The sequence below is a fragment of the Salvelinus namaycush genome, chromosome 14 (assembly GCF_016432855.1).
Source record: "Salvelinus namaycush isolate Seneca chromosome 14, SaNama_1.0, whole genome shotgun sequence".
Lineage (NCBI taxonomy): Eukaryota > Metazoa > Chordata > Actinopteri > Salmoniformes > Salmonidae > Salvelinus > Salvelinus namaycush.
The window spans coordinates 13,589,836-13,605,228 of NC_052320.1; the positions used below are offsets into that span (position 1 = coordinate 13,589,836).

General features: G+C 41.3%; 1 protein-coding gene across 2 annotated transcripts; it reads right to left on the reverse strand.

The window, feature by feature from the left end:
• Positions 1–120: 120 nt before the first annotated feature.
• Positions 121–11,752, reverse strand: zgc:193690 (ATP-dependent RNA helicase DDX19A). Of its 2 annotated transcripts, none has more exons than XM_039007593.1 (8): positions 11,625–11,752; positions 10,744–10,846; positions 10,323–10,437; positions 9,906–10,083; positions 908–1,145; positions 594–756; positions 281–472; positions 121–182 (listed from the first exon to the last, which is right to left on the reverse strand). In XM_039007593.1, the coding sequence occupies exons 1-8, from the start codon at positions 11,726–11,728 to the stop codon at positions 121–123; spliced, it is 1,155 nt and encodes a 384-aa protein (XP_038863521.1). In that variant the 5' UTR covers positions 11,729–11,752. The 2 variants fall into 2 exon arrangements, with proteins under 2 accessions (XP_038863521.1, XP_038863520.1); XM_039007592.1 differs by lacking the exon at positions 11,625–11,752 and adding an exon at positions 11,334–11,410.
• Positions 11,753–15,393: the final 3,641 nt, after the last annotated feature.

Sequence of the window (15,393 nt, forward strand, 5' to 3'; positions counted from 1 at the left end):
GGCTGGCTCGCTAGCTAACCTTACGTGTATGATCTGTCTAGTAATATTAATGAGGCAACAGTCCCACCTGCATAAATATTAGACGCATTCAATTATGATTTATAAAGGATAGCATCCTCTTCAGTTGCTGATTTTCTCGATTTCATCCAGATCGTCAGTGTCAAGTTTGTTTATCTTCTTATCTGTGGGGGAAAAACGAGACGAAAGGTTAGGTTACTAATGAGAACCCTATTATATAGATCAATATGTACAATTAATTGGTCTAGAGACAGAAACGTACTGAAATGCTCCTCGATTTGGTTGAGAATGTTCATGCTTTGTTTGCTGTCAATCATATTGACGGCAAGCCCCCTCTTGCCGAAACGTCCTGTTCGGCCAATCCGGTGAAGGTATGTCTCGTTGTCAGCGTTTCCGTCTTTGTCCATGGGCAGGTCAAAGTTGATCACCACGGAAACTTGCTCAACATCAATGCCTATTGAAAAAGAAAAGCATGTTATAATCTAAAATGTTCAATGTCAAAGCGAAACTCACTCATCTTCCTACATAAATACAATTGGTTACATTTATCATGCTTTAATTTACTTGATGTTCACCTCTGGAGCATACGTTGGTGGTCACTAGGACTTTCTCTTTGCCCTCCCTGAAGCGTTCAATGATGGCCGCTCTCTGCTCAACAGTCATCTCCCCACTCAGCAGTGCCACCACATGGCCCTCTTTGGTCAGCTCAGCAGACAGCCAGCCAGCTGTCCTTCGGGTCTACAAAAGGCAAAGACCATTGATTATTTCTGTTACTTTATGTACCATACAAACACCTTTATTTATTTACTTTATTAGGCTAGTTCATGTACCATATCAAACCAAATCCCCCAGAAATGTAATTCCTATGATACGTTGAGGACAGACTCACATGACAGAAGATCATAGCCTGGGCGATGGTGATGGCTCCGTAGATATTACAGAGGGCTGTGAACTTCTCGTCCTTATCATTGCAGAGCACGTAATACTGCTTGATGGTGTCCAGAGTCTCCTCTTCACGTTTCAGCTTGATGATGTTGGGGTCTGGCACAACCCTCTCGGCAAACTTCCAGACTGAGTCCTCAAACGTGGCCGAAAACAGCAGCATCTGACATTCATTTGGCAACATTCTGCGTGGGGTGGGGAGGGAAAAGTCAGAGTTTCTCCAGGTGGATAATGAATAGATGCTTAGTATTAGCCGTCATCATTTAGTTAGCTAAGAACACAGTTTATTAGCATCAGAAAAAGACATCACAACAGGAAAAGTCCTCAAGATAACCAGCTGAAGAAGCTAAGGTAACTAATCACCATCAGTGGTCATTAAAGCAATGCACCAGTACTTTTTTTTATTTTTTTTAAATACTTTGTTTTTATTGTAGGAACACAAAGAAAAGTACAAATAAAGAAAAAAAAAAGAAAAAAAAAAGATCTGGCAGTTAGTGCACGTCATACCTTCATATTAGTTACATTGACATCTTTGAATTAGACCTTTTTCAAGTACAAAACCCATTTTCCCAGTATTCCTGACCTTTCTCCTCGTGTTCTTAAAGCAAAGGTCATACGGCTCCATATGGTGTATTTCTTTTACAATGTCTATCCATTGTGTCACTGTGGGAGGGTCTTTTTGTAGCCATTTCCTAGTGATAGCCTTTTTACTGGCTGCCAGTAGGACCTTCAAGAGGTACTTTCTCTATTGTTTAAGTCATCAGGTATTTCACCCAAGTACAAAGAAATGAATGTTTGTTCTATGTCCAATCCCATTATTTTTTCCAATGTTAGATCTTATTTCTCCCCAGTAAGTTTCGATTGCGGGGCAAGTCCAAAAGATATGAGAGTGATCCACCCTCAATAGACTGCATTCTCTCCAACAAGGGTGTAGTGAGCCAGCCTGTTTTGATTTCAGTTTAGGTGTTATGAAGAAATGTATAACATTCTCTCCAACAAGGGTGTAGTGAGCCAGCCTGTTTTGATTTCAGTTTAGGTGTTATGAAGAAACGTATAACATTCTTCCAACAGAATTCTCTCCATGACCTTGAGTTGGTGGAGCTTTGTTGAGTCTCTAATATGTTCAACCATGTTTCATCAGTTATTTCAATGTTAAGGTCCTCCTCCCATTTCTTTTTAATATAGCTTGTAGAATGTTTCTTTGAGGATTGAATACCCAAGTAGAGATTTGAAGTTGTTTTTTTGTTACTGCCCAAGTTGTATGCGTTAGTGAATACTTGGATTAATTTTGGAGGTGCTCGAGGGTCAGTCACTTTTATCTCCCTTAAGAAATAGTGTCGAACTTGTAGGTATCTGTAAAAATCTTGTTTATCCAAGCCATGTTTTTTTACTTAGGTCCTGGAAGTTATCTCGGTCCCCATTCCTTATAATTGTACTGAATGATGTGATGCCTTTCTGCGTCCATTGTTTAAATCTGCTGTCCTGAGTTGCAGGGATGAAGCTATGCGGGCCAACTCAGCAGTTTGATCTCTCGGTCTAAATTATTTTGCTTAACTACCCTAAACCATGTCTTCAGAGAGAAATTAATCCACTGATTTTGTCTACTGTATATTTCTATTACCATGTCCTTATTTCCCAAAACTGACTGTATGGGTGTCTCTGTCAAAGTAGTCTCCATGTCTTTCCATTTGGATTCGTATTCTGAATTGCACCAACACACCAGAGGTCTCATTGGGCTGACACAAAATAATCTTTTAGGTTTGGTAAGGCCACACCCCCACAGTTGTTTGGTAATTGTAATGTTGTATATCTAGTTCTTGGTCTCTTACTGTTCCAGATAAACCTTTTTTTCCCCGTTTATCCCATTCACTAAACTGTTTAGGTAGTATTTCTATGATTGGAACAAATACAGAAAAAACCTTGGCAGGATGTTCATTTTGATTGTTTCAATTCTACTATTAAGATCTAAGGGAAGTGAATTCCACCTGTCTAGGTCATCATTTATTTTCTTGTTGATGTGATCGTAATTCATGCAATAAAGTTTGGGTGTATCTTTTGGTAGATATACTCCAAGATATTTAATGGATGAAGAGGTCCAGTGGAAGTTATACCTACTCTTCAGCTCTTCCTGTGGGGTATAATTATATACTAGGGCTTGGGTCTTGTGTACGTTAAGCACATGCTCTGAATATGTTCCAAATGTTTGTAAAACATCCATCAATCTAGGTACACTTGAGCCTGGATCTTTAAGGAATAACAGATCATCAGCATACATGCATATCTTATGTTCACTGCCTCTCATTGTTATTCCCTCTAAGGTTGGGTCTTTTCTTATTGCCTGTGCTAATGGTTCGAGGTACAAGGAGAAGAGCGTGGGTGAAAGATTACAGCCGTGTCTTGCTCCTCGCTCTAATTTGATCATTTGTGACAAATGTCCATTTATCTTTATTCTAGCGGTCGGACATGAATACAGTGTTTTGATGCACTGTATCACTTCTTAGTTGAAACCAAATCCTTCCATAACTTGGAATAGATAATCCCATCCCACTGAATCAAATGCTTTTTCTGCATCTAGACGGATTAATATTGCACTTGTCTTATTCTGAGTAATGTGGTCCATGACATGTAGTGTTCTCCTTATATTGTCCTGTGTCTGCCTATTTTGTATGAAACCAGTTAGATCTCCGTCAATCAATTCTGGGATTATGTTCTCCATTCTTTTGGCTATTATTGATGCTTATAGTTTATAATCCGTGTTAAGAATTGCGATAGGTCTATATGAACTGCATTCCTTATGTTTACCCTCTTTTGGGATTACAGATATGATGGCCTCTCTCCATGACGGTGGGAGACCACCCTCCCGCAATGTCCAGTTAAAACAGGCCTTAAGTAGAGGTGTTAGTTGTTCTCTGAAGGTCTTGAACCATTCTGAAGGGAAGCCATCAGGGCCTAGAGACTTGTTTACTTTTAGATTAGATATTGCTTTATTAATTTCTTCGGTGGATATTTCTAAAGTTAGTCTATCATTTTGCTCTGTCCCAATTGAGGGGAGATCAAGTGAGTTCAAAAAATGCTCTATTGTCTGTGCATCTGCCTTCTCTGGTTGCTTGTACAGATTTGTGTAATATGATTCAAATGCATTCTGTATTTCATCTAATTTGCATGTGATCTTCTTTGTTTTGGGGTCTTTTATTTTGAAAATTGTATTCTGTGCTTGTTGTTTCCTGAGTTTCCAGGCTAGTAATTTGGTTGCCTTTGAGCCTGCTTCATAATATTGTTGTTTCAGGAACCTGAGCTTTTTCTTTACTTCTTCTCTATAAATCTGGTCAATTTCCTGTTTTACCTTTTGATTCTCTAATAATATAAGAGGGTCTTGTATTGACTATGAGATCATTCTAAGTTTCTTAATGTTTCCTGTAATTTCAGCAGTTTCTGTGCTTTAATCTTTTTCTTGAGAGATGATGTGGCTATGATCTTCCCTCTAATAACCGCCGTAGCTGCATCCCACAATGTAGCAGGAGATACTTCCCCGTTATCATTATTCTCCAGATAGATGTTCAATTCTGTCTTTATTGATTCCTTGAATGCTGGATCATTCAGCATGCTTGTATTTATTTGTATTTATTTATTTCACCAGGTAGGCAAGTTGAGAACAAGTTCTCATTTACAATTGCAACCTGGCCAAGATAAAGCAAAGCAGTTCGACACATACAACAACACAGAGTTACACATGGAGTAAAACAAACATACAGTCAATAATACAGTAGAAAAATAACTCTACATACAATGTGAGCAAATGAGGTGAGATAAGGGAGGTAAAGGCAAAAAAAGGCCATGGTGGCGTAGTAAATAGAATATAGCAAGTAAAACACTGGAATGGTAGATTTGCAGTGGAAGAATGTGCAAAGTAGAAATAGAAATAATGGGGTGGGAAAGGAGCAAAATAAATAAATAAATACAGTAGTGGAAGAGGTAGTAGTTTGGGCTAAATTATAGATGGGCTATGTACAGGTGCAGTAATCTGTGAGCTGCTCTGACAGTTGGTGCTTAAAGCTAGTGAGGGAGATAAGTGTTTCCAGTTTCAGAGATTTTTGGAGTTCGTTCCAGTCAGTGGCAGCAGAGAACTGGAAGGAGAGGCAGCCAAAGGAGGAATTGGTTTTGGGGGTGACCAGAGATATACCTGCTGGAGCACGTGCTACGGGTGGGTGCTGCTATGGTGACCAGCAAGCTGAGATAAGGGGGGACTTTACCTAGCAGGGTCTTGTAGATGACCTGGAGCCAGTGGGTTTGGCGACGAGTATGAAGCGAGGGCCAGCCAACGAGAGCGTACAGGTCGCAGTGGTGGGTAGTATATGGGGCTTTGGTGACAAAACGGATGGCACTGTGATAGACTGCATCCAATTTATTGAGTAGGGTATTGGAGGCTATTTTGTAAATGACATCGCCGAAGTCGAGGATCAGTAGGATGGTCAGTTTTACGAGGGTATGTTTGGCAGCATGAGTGAAGGATGCTTTGTTGCGAAATAGGAAGCCAATTCTAGATTTAACTTTGGATTGGAGATGTTTGATGTGAGTCTGGAAGGAGAGTTTAAAATCTAACCAGACACCTAGGTATTTGTAGTTGTCCACATATTCTAAGTCAGAACTCTGGACGGGCGGGCAGGTGCAGGCAGCGATCAGTTGAATAGCATGCATTTAGTTTTACTTGTATTTAAGAGTAGTCGGAGGCCACGGAAGGAGAGTTGTATGGCATTGAAGCTCATCTGGAGGGTTGTTAACACAGTGTCCAAAGAAGGGCCAGAAGTATACAGAATGGTGTCGTCTGCGTAGAGGTGGATCAGAGACTCACCAGCAGCAAGAGCGACATCATTGATGTATTAAGTCTCCATATAGTATTTCTTGGTTTGCTATCAAGGTGTAGAGTAAGGTAAACTCCATTATGATCTGATAAGTCGCTCTGCCCGATCCTACACTCCTTAAGCCTGTGTCTATCTGCACTGTACATGACAAAGTAGTCTAACCGTGAGTATTCAGTGTGGCGGGCTGAGTAAAAAGTATATTTCTTATCGGTCTTGTCGGTGTCACGCCATACATCGAGCAGTCCTAGATCCTGCAATATCCTATTGATCTTTTTAGCAACTAGACTCATTTTCCTATTTTGATTTGTGCTGTCCAATTTTGAGTTTAAAATTGTGTTCAAATCCCCTCCACATAAAAGAGTGCCAGAGGTTTCTGTGGCAATTAAATCAAACACCTTCCTGTAGAAGACCATGTCACTCCCTGGGGGTGCGTATACATTATTTAATGTAACTTCCTTGTTATCCAGTTTACATTTAACAAGTATAAATCTACCCTCCTTGTCTTTTATTTCTGACAAACTCAAAATTAACTGCATTTGGGATCAAGATTGCAACTCCCCTTCTACCCATTTTGTAAGAAAATAAAGTGTTCCTATATACCATTTACTTGAGTTTCTCGTGTTCAGGTGTGGATAAGTGAGTTTCCTGCCAGAATAGTATGTCAACTCTCTCCCGTTTCATCTTTGCTATTACCTTACTTCTCTTGATGGCACTCCCCAGTCCGTTTACATTAAGACTTATGACCTTAAATTCCCGATGATGCATCGATATAAATAAAAAAACCTGTGCACCATATCTGCCTGCTTATCATGAGCCTAAAAATGAACGAAAAATCAAGAACGATAATAAAGTAAACCAAAGTGGGAAAATACTTTGGTATTTGGACTCCCATGTCAGAGGACTGTCTCTTGCCTCTGGGATTTGAGGGGATGAACCTGTCCGCAGGAGGGACCCCTCGCTCAGATATGAAAATGCGTGACGTAGTCACAAACAAGACCTGTTGGAACCGAAAATAATAAGGGCGCCTATTCTGTCGCTTATACACATCGGTTAATTACAAGTGAAAACTATATTGGTCATGCGTGCATGTCATGAATCCTCCCCTTGATATGCCCTTCTGTCACCCCGTTGTCAATGTGTCATTAATCCTTAGCTAATATATATGTTATTAACGTGACGCTTAGTTTGTTCATAAAGAACACATACCTTTGGCTACTCACCCTTGTTTAGCATTGGGGGAAAATAGGGGAGATATTTTACCTATTGGAATGTCAACCGTAACAACCCAACGTCTTAACAGCTCGCGATAACTATTAATTCTGTTAAATCCAATTCAGTGTCTTCCATCTTCCCGTTGGAAATGCCCGAGTCTCTCTCGGATGTGAACGTCCTCTCGCCGAGGTGGTTTCCATCTTTGTCCATGACTCTGCTTGTCGACAACAATCCATGGGAGAGCCTGCTCGAGTCTCCGCCGGTGATGTCGCCTTTCTCCTGGCGGTATACTCCACTGGAATGCCCCTCGACTTCAGGTCCTCAGCCGCCTCGTCTGCATGCTCGTATGTAACCGGGCCATTTTCCAGAAATACCCACATTTTTGCTGGGAATGGTGTTTGGAAGCAAATACCCTTCTCTTTAAGTGCTTGGGGGTGTGGGGGGGGGGGTGAATGGGGGTGTATTCTTTCCTTCTTTTCAGTATCTCTCCCGCGTAGTCATGATCAAAGAACACTCATTGGCCTTGGAAGTTAACAGGCTTTTTCCAGGTTGCATGTAAGATTTTCTCTTTGACTGAGAATTTTAGGAACCATACTACTATGGATCTTGGAGGGGCACCGCTGGGGTGTTTTGGGGCCAGAGCTCGGTGTGCTCTCTCGATTCCCAGGTCAGTGTCATCTTCAATTATGTCTTTGAATAGACCCTCCACGAATTTGGGCATAGAGTATTTTTCTGCGCCCTCTACTACGTTATAAAGTCTAATGTTGTTTCGACGTGAAAAACGGTCACTTTTGCCTGTAGTGCGTGTTGGCTTTTCAGTGACTTCAAGTATTTCCTTGACTGGAGTTCCATGTGTCCGTTTCCCCAATGTGCTGTTCTGCATCCCCCATTATTGTAGATATTCTGTGAAGTTCTTCTTTGTTTTCTTCAAGTTTCTGGTTAATGTCCTTCCTGAACTCATTTTAGTTATTTTCTTACATCTTCTCGAAGTTCCTCTCGTAAGCCTGTGAGCGCCTCGAGCAATTCCTCCATTATCACCTCACGAAATGAGGGTTCTTTTGCTGCTGCTATCTTATTTGCGCTAGCATTGGCCATCTCGGGTTCATCGACGATTATATCTTCTGCTGTCTTGTTACGGGCTGTTGTTGTAGCTCCGTGACCTTTTCCTATTTTCCCCTTTTCCGTAAGTTATTACAATGCTCTGAGTAAATACTTGAATTTAGGGGGGAAAATACCCAACCGATGTGCAGTACGAAAAACTAGGCAGCCATTTCCTAAGTTGCGTCACCGGAAGCCGATGCTCCATTACTTTTGTATACTTTTCAGACAGTAGTTCTGAATATAGTGCTCACAAGATAAGTGGTCCCCGAAAATGGCTTACTAGGTCACACATGTGCAGATACAGTATGTGCACCACGTCATTGCTCTCCCTCTCGTTCTACTGTGTGTGCGTCTTCCTAGCTGTCACTCAAATGGCGAGGGGCTGAAGCTCTTTGGTTGAACTTTAATTGCTAGGGGGCTGGCCGACGTGGGGCAAAATGTTGGGAAAATGGTGCAGTACAGCTTCCAGAAAAACAGTCGCTTTCAAACTAGGGATTTTGCAGCTAATTGAGTAAGACAGTATTTCTGCTTATAGATTACGTATGTATGAACTACACATTGACACATCCAGCCAAAGCAGGACGTTTAAAAAATAAATGCTCTGGAACTTTGGTGACTACTATGTCTTTAAGAGCCCTTTTACAGGTGTTTGTAAACAAAGATGTGAAGTCCCCTATATGGCGGACTTTGAGTGGTTCTGAACCGGTTCCGACTGGTCTGCTCTCTGCTACCATTCTCATACAGATGACAGTCAGGTTTCAGACCCTACATTTATAGGGAGTGACACGTCACATTTTCTGGCCTATCCAGGCAAAGGAACAATTTCCTGTGCCTGTGAAACTCACAGCTATGCTTGCAATAGCACATATGAAGTGGGAGACTAGCGGATACAATATAACTTCTATCTCGCTGTGATATTCTCCGACAGATTGAGCTCTCAACATGAAAAAAATACCAAATCATGTCATAGAATTTAAACAAGACCACTTTCTATAGGTCACAGACAAGCGGAAGTTGTAACGAGTCTGCACAAATTTGAATGGTGTCTCTGTGCCCCTCAGTGGACGTTTAGAATTCTTGTCAGTTATGTAAAATAGTGCCAATATTGTACTGTCACTAAGTACGATCATATTTATATGACAGTTATAAGAAAGGTGAAATCTATAGTAAGTTGTTTACAAAGTACTTTATTTAGAAAGTATCATATCAAGCCCTATTGCCCCACTTTTGTTGAATAGAAAAAAATAGATTTTTCATATTTTCCTAATATATTTGTACTATGTACTTGAGGTTGTGTCCTCAAAAGTGAGTACACCTCAACAATTTGTAACATTACCAGTTATTGTTTATGGACATCTCATGAAAGAATGTATTTGCATATGTATATTTAGGCAGAAATAAAAATGTTGCCCTATCATTCAAGAGGTTAATGTTTTATTTTATTTAACTAGGCAAGTCAGTTAAGAAGAAATTCTTATTTACAGTGACGGGCTACCCCGACCAAACCCTAACGCGCTGGGCCAATTGTGCGCCGCCCTATGGGACTTCCAATCACGGCCGGTTGTGATACAGCCTGGAATTAAACCAGGGTCTGTAGCGACGCCTCTAGCACTGTGATGCAGTGCCTTAGACCACTGCTCCACTCGGGAACAATACTTAATAGCAACACTCATGTAATTACTGGCCTGCAAGACGAGCTTGTCTTGTAGAACTTAGGTTATGCTAGATGAGAGTACTGTACATTTACAACTTTCAACTTATGAGAAAACTCACCTTTGGATCCGGATGCTCTGGTCCTGGTGACCTTGTGTGGCAATCATGACGTCAGCCTCGTCCAGGACGAAGACGCTGATCTTCTTGGGGTCGATGATCTTCAGTTTGGAGCACCAGTCTAGGACCGTGCCAGGTGTCCCGATGACAATTTGCTCCTGAATCTTCGTCCCTCGGTCCACTGCTCAGCACCCAGAGACATATAGGGCAGTTAATTATGATTCTCATTAGCATCTTTTACAGAACATCCACTTTATAATACAACTTAAGATGTGGCATTCGCTTCATTGAAAGTTATGCTTCCGCCATGACATTTGTGTGAGAGCACCGGCATTGATTACAATTTCCCCAGTGAAATTATGCACCATAACATTACAGATTGTATTCAGAATAAAAAAGCATGAATGTTTTGACACTTACATTTATTGCCACGAATGGCATATGCCAATTTGACCTCAGGATAGAATTTCCCCATCTGTTCAATGACTTTACCAGTCTGCAAGGCTAGCTCGTACGTTGGGGCAATGCAAAGACACTGAGGGGGCAAAATAAGGAGTTTCAGTAATATGAGGCTTTTATCTATAAAATCAACAAAATAAAAAAGCAACACACTGTGATGGAAGTGTTCTATACTAAGGCACTTTCCTTTTACCTGCTACCCTGATCTGCAGTCGCTCTTAATAAAACAAACAAACCCATGAAAACTCTTTCTGAACTTGCTGATTACCTGACCGCTGAGTACCTGTATCAGAGGTCTAGCTTCTTAAAGATAAGACCATAGCCTGAGTAATGCTAATGGCTCCAGTATATATCAGTGCTGAAGATGGAGATGTCAACTCACCTGAGTCCATTTGTTAGCTGGGTCAACATGGCTGAGCATGGCCAGCGCAAAGGCAGCTGTTTTACCTGTGCCGGACTGTGATTGGGCAATCAGGTTCTGAGGTCTGGAACCAGAGGGATAATACACGCTGAAGAGAGAACAATGGGGGACTAAAAGGTAGATCATGTAGATTCCATTAATTTCACATCAAAATCCAATCAAACAACTATATTACTGTATACATAACGTGATAATTGTTAATACCTAGTTTGACTACATCTGACTGAAGGTTAAAATGAAATGTTTAATATCAGAACACACAAGCCCTTCAAATATGCAGAATATCTAGGCTATTTCCTCTATTATTGAGCTTAATCACAAGGAGCATTGCGCTAAATGGGGCGGCAGCGTAGCCTAGTGGTTGGACTAGTAACCGAAAGGTTGCAAGTTCAAATCCCTGAGCTGACAAGCTACAAATCTGTCGTTCTGCCCCTGAACAAGGCAGTTAACCCACTGTTCCTAGGCCGTCATTGAAAATAAGAATTTGTTCTTAACTGACTTGCCTAGTTAAATAAAGGTTAAAAAAAAAAAAAAATGAAATGGGTACTCACGGCTCTGCCAGCATCATGGGCAGGGCATTCTCCTGGATCTTAGAGGGTCTGTTGAAACCCATGTCATACACTCCTCTTAGCAGCTCATCTTTCCTGAGATGGAAGAACATTTAAAAGACCACATAAAAAAAGGCCAACCAAACATGTTGAACACGATACTGCAAAAAAGTGATGTTGTAGATCCTAACTCGGGTTAAAATACACTTTATAGTGTAGGTTTCATGTGAGGTAGGCCTACACACATTTGTAAATTAGTAAGCAATGGTGAATTTGAACACCGAGATAACGCACAGTCTCAGCTCTTCAAATGTCTTGACCGAGTAAAGAGGAGAGTTTGGATCCCTCTGAAGAACCTCTACTTGATTGGTAGTGTTCACAAGGCTGGTGTGGATCATCTTATTCAACAACGACTGGGCCGCTTTGTCCTCTACAAGGCAAGAGTGACAGGTGAATGGCCTGTTGTAGTAACTGAATGGAGACATGATGATGGGGAGATTAAAATAAACCCTGGGAAATCACACACCTTTTTCTTCCCCTTCGGTGCCATTCTCCACTTGTTTTGTGGTACCTGAAGGAACAACAAAAACTCATCACCCCATTTTATCACAAAAAGGTCATAAACAATAATACATGGATATCACGTGCAAAGTTTTATTATTGATACCACAGTGATTTTACCTTTTGCCTTTCTAGGTGCAGCATCACCTCCACCTCGAGGTGGAGATCTTATCACCAAGGAGCCGAACTTGTAAAAGAAACATGTTGTTAGTACGCAAATATCTAAGTTTTCCCTCATCAAATATAGGCAAGTAACGTGACGTGTGTCTGCACTGAAGTGTCAAATTATGCCAACAACTTCAAAGGGATAACAAACACCGCTACAGTCATTCAGAAGGTGTGTCAGTTAACAGTTGCACACCATCAGCACATGGTTAGCTAGCTAACCTCTGACAGTTCAGCTACAGTTGGCTGCGCTAGCAAGCTTGCTAGGTAGCAGCATAAAGTCTGATGCTTTTTGTCATGCATGGTTGGGAATTCAGCTAGCTAATGAGCTAGCGAAACATTTAAACTTACAGAGTCAGTCGTAGATTCCTGTTTATCGACAGCCAGAGCCCAGGAGTCAGTAGCCATTGTTCACGTTTAATGTATATTATTTTACACCAATTTTCAGCTACACAACAAACTATGAAATGAAGCTGGGCGTCGAAAGGGATGCTGCTGCCTGCTAAGCAAAAGAAGCTGCCGCTGTTGCGCACCTAGCTGCACTCTTTCTGATGGGAACTCGGAAGTGGAATTCTGAGTTCCCATCAACTTTGTTTACCCCATTAGTTTGTGTAGGCCTTCGTTGAAAATGTGCAATACTACAGGCTCTATTAGAATAATACATTCTGTTATCAGATAAACAGGTTTGGCTATTGTTTTGTTTATTAATCGTCCACTTATTACAGCTATAAAGGATGTGTAATTTCTAGCTAATTTGGCTTTTTCTTTTGATTTGTCATCTGGTCCCAGAAAATCTGAGTAGTGTTGATAAAACGTTTACTGGAGACAGGAGAACAAGTGGAGACATAGGACGAGGTGGATAATTGTATAATAAGGCAGGTTTATTCAAGTGTAAAAATATTAGGCAAAGCGTGCAGCACGGCTCCTTCTGTCTGATTCGTATGGAATCGTCAGGAAAAGAGAACGCTCTAAACAGTACATTCAGATTATATAGGCAACTAGCAAAGTAGGTTGATCTTGTCGTCTGGCCTTCCGATTGGTCGATCTGGGTCGTGGGTTGTCCTGTCCGGGCCTGATGTCGACATTCCATTGGCTCTTCCCACAGTCCTTTGTCTTGTGCTCCAACCTTGAGTTGTGTGTGTCTGTGATTGTCATGGGGGAGGGGAGTTGTGTGTGTCGGTGGTTGTCATGGGGGAGGGGAGTTGTGTGTGTTGTGTCAACTATAGCTAATGTTGAGAAGTTGTTAAAACAAGTTACCAATATCGAATACAATTTCTTACAGTAGGAGAAGAGATGGCGGTCCTGATGAGTGACCCAGCCAGGTAGAAGAGACCTGTCAGTCCACATAAAGAGAGAGGGTGAGATGAGGCTGGGGGAGGGGATTGATTAATTGTGGAGCTAATGCAGCTTCAGCCAATAACTCCCACCCACATCATCCCTCCCTCACAAATGTGTTTTAAGATGCCATTAGAGGTCTACATCGATTGTCGTGGTTACGTCCTCAGTAAAAACAACACCAAAAAAACAGGTGGATCAGATTAACAGTGGCCACAACGCAGACAGCCAAAATCCTATCAACCACATTAGAATCTAAACATTATAGGCTTTGCAATAAAGCAGAGACAGAGCACTGGACTGGTGAGGGGGAAGGTTGATGCCTGGATGGAGGCGAGACGAGCTTTATGTTCCCCCCTCCCACTATTTATTGTTCTCCACGCCTGGCGTTGCATTTAATTTAGTCTGATCCCCCAGCTATCAAAAAGGATGCATGAATGGGGTCTCTCGTCATCGATTGCAGGGAAGAAGGAGAGTGGGTGGTGCTGATGCTATGAATGCAGAGGGGAGGAGTAGTAGGGGAAGGGGAGGGCGGAATGCTAATCTGTTGCACAGGTTTCTCGCTCTGTATCTCTGTCTGTCTCTCTCTCTCTCTCTCTCTCTCTCCCTTTCTTTCCCCGTCAGTGAAAACCTCTAACTCCAGCCACAGGGAGGGGGGAGAGACTGAGCTGAGATACTTTGTATAACCACATGTTGCTGTGCTGACTATATTGCTGCCAAGGTTGCTGCCTAGTGTCCACTGTCCTTCTCTGTTTTGTTTAGTTCCTCTGTGAAAAGCCAGAGACATTTAATTAATAGTTTATTTCCCCACCTCTGGTAGCTGGCATTTTCCACATACTCTAGAGGAAAGAAAAAAGGGATGGAAAAGAAATAGAGGCGAAAAGGACATATTTCATGAAAAGTGGGTATCCAAAAGACAGAAATCATCATCTCACCCCCAATTTACACAAATGAAAGGTAAGACTTCAATATTTCTGTAGTTGTTGCTGAATATTGTGCATGTATATTGTATATTGGCATTGATATGTTTGCAATTATATCAGCCAGCAATGAAATCCAGCAATAGCAATACAAACCATTCTGTATTATCAACAGATGGTTATTTCTGACCTGTTTCCTTGGAAAGCTGCTGTTATTGTGGTGTTATCATGACTGTACTGTATGGTGACTATGTGGATGATATTAGGCTATGTTTGGATGAGCCTTTCTGAAGAGCTCAAGACAATTCATACGACAAGGAGAGGGTCTCATGGGGTCTGTCACTTGGACACACTCATTATCACAGCCTGTCAGACTGAAAAAAGAAACTCCCATTAAGAGACAAACACTAATGGATTACCTTTAGGATTTTGCCATTATTGAAAAGGGCATAATATCAATCAACTTAATTGTGAACATTTTATGATTTTGCCCCAACATTTTTATTCCTCTTCTCATTTTTGGATATATTATATTATTTTTTAAAGTAGATTTAGGTTATTAATCACGGTTATTAATTATAGGTTATTAATCAATATGAGGCTGAATAATCTGATTGCACAATGCATTTCTGTATTGTCACAGCTAAAACAGTTTACAGTCCAGTTATGCTGTTCAATTTGTTTTTAGAATAAGGGAAGAATAATGGCATTGTGATGTGAGAGATGTTGCATTTTAGAGGAACAAGACACTCCATCTGCTTGTTCCCATCTTGTGTCCCTTAGGACACGTGGTGGCACTGTTGACACTGATTGCAGAGCAGGTGTGCGCAGTGAGCACTGTGGGTGCATCTGTCTGGCCTATTCCTTTTCACTAAATGACAACCTTGTGCCGGGCCAGCCAAAACCTCCTTTTGATTAATTAGTATGAGGAGGTGGCACACTTAAAACATATTTTTTAAATGAATTATGGATCCTGTAAATTGTGGATGCATTATGACAGCAGACAGTCATCTTGTCCAGGCAGGGAGTCAGGAAGACCAATGATCTTGAGATCCATCATGTAGATAATTCACAAAAATACT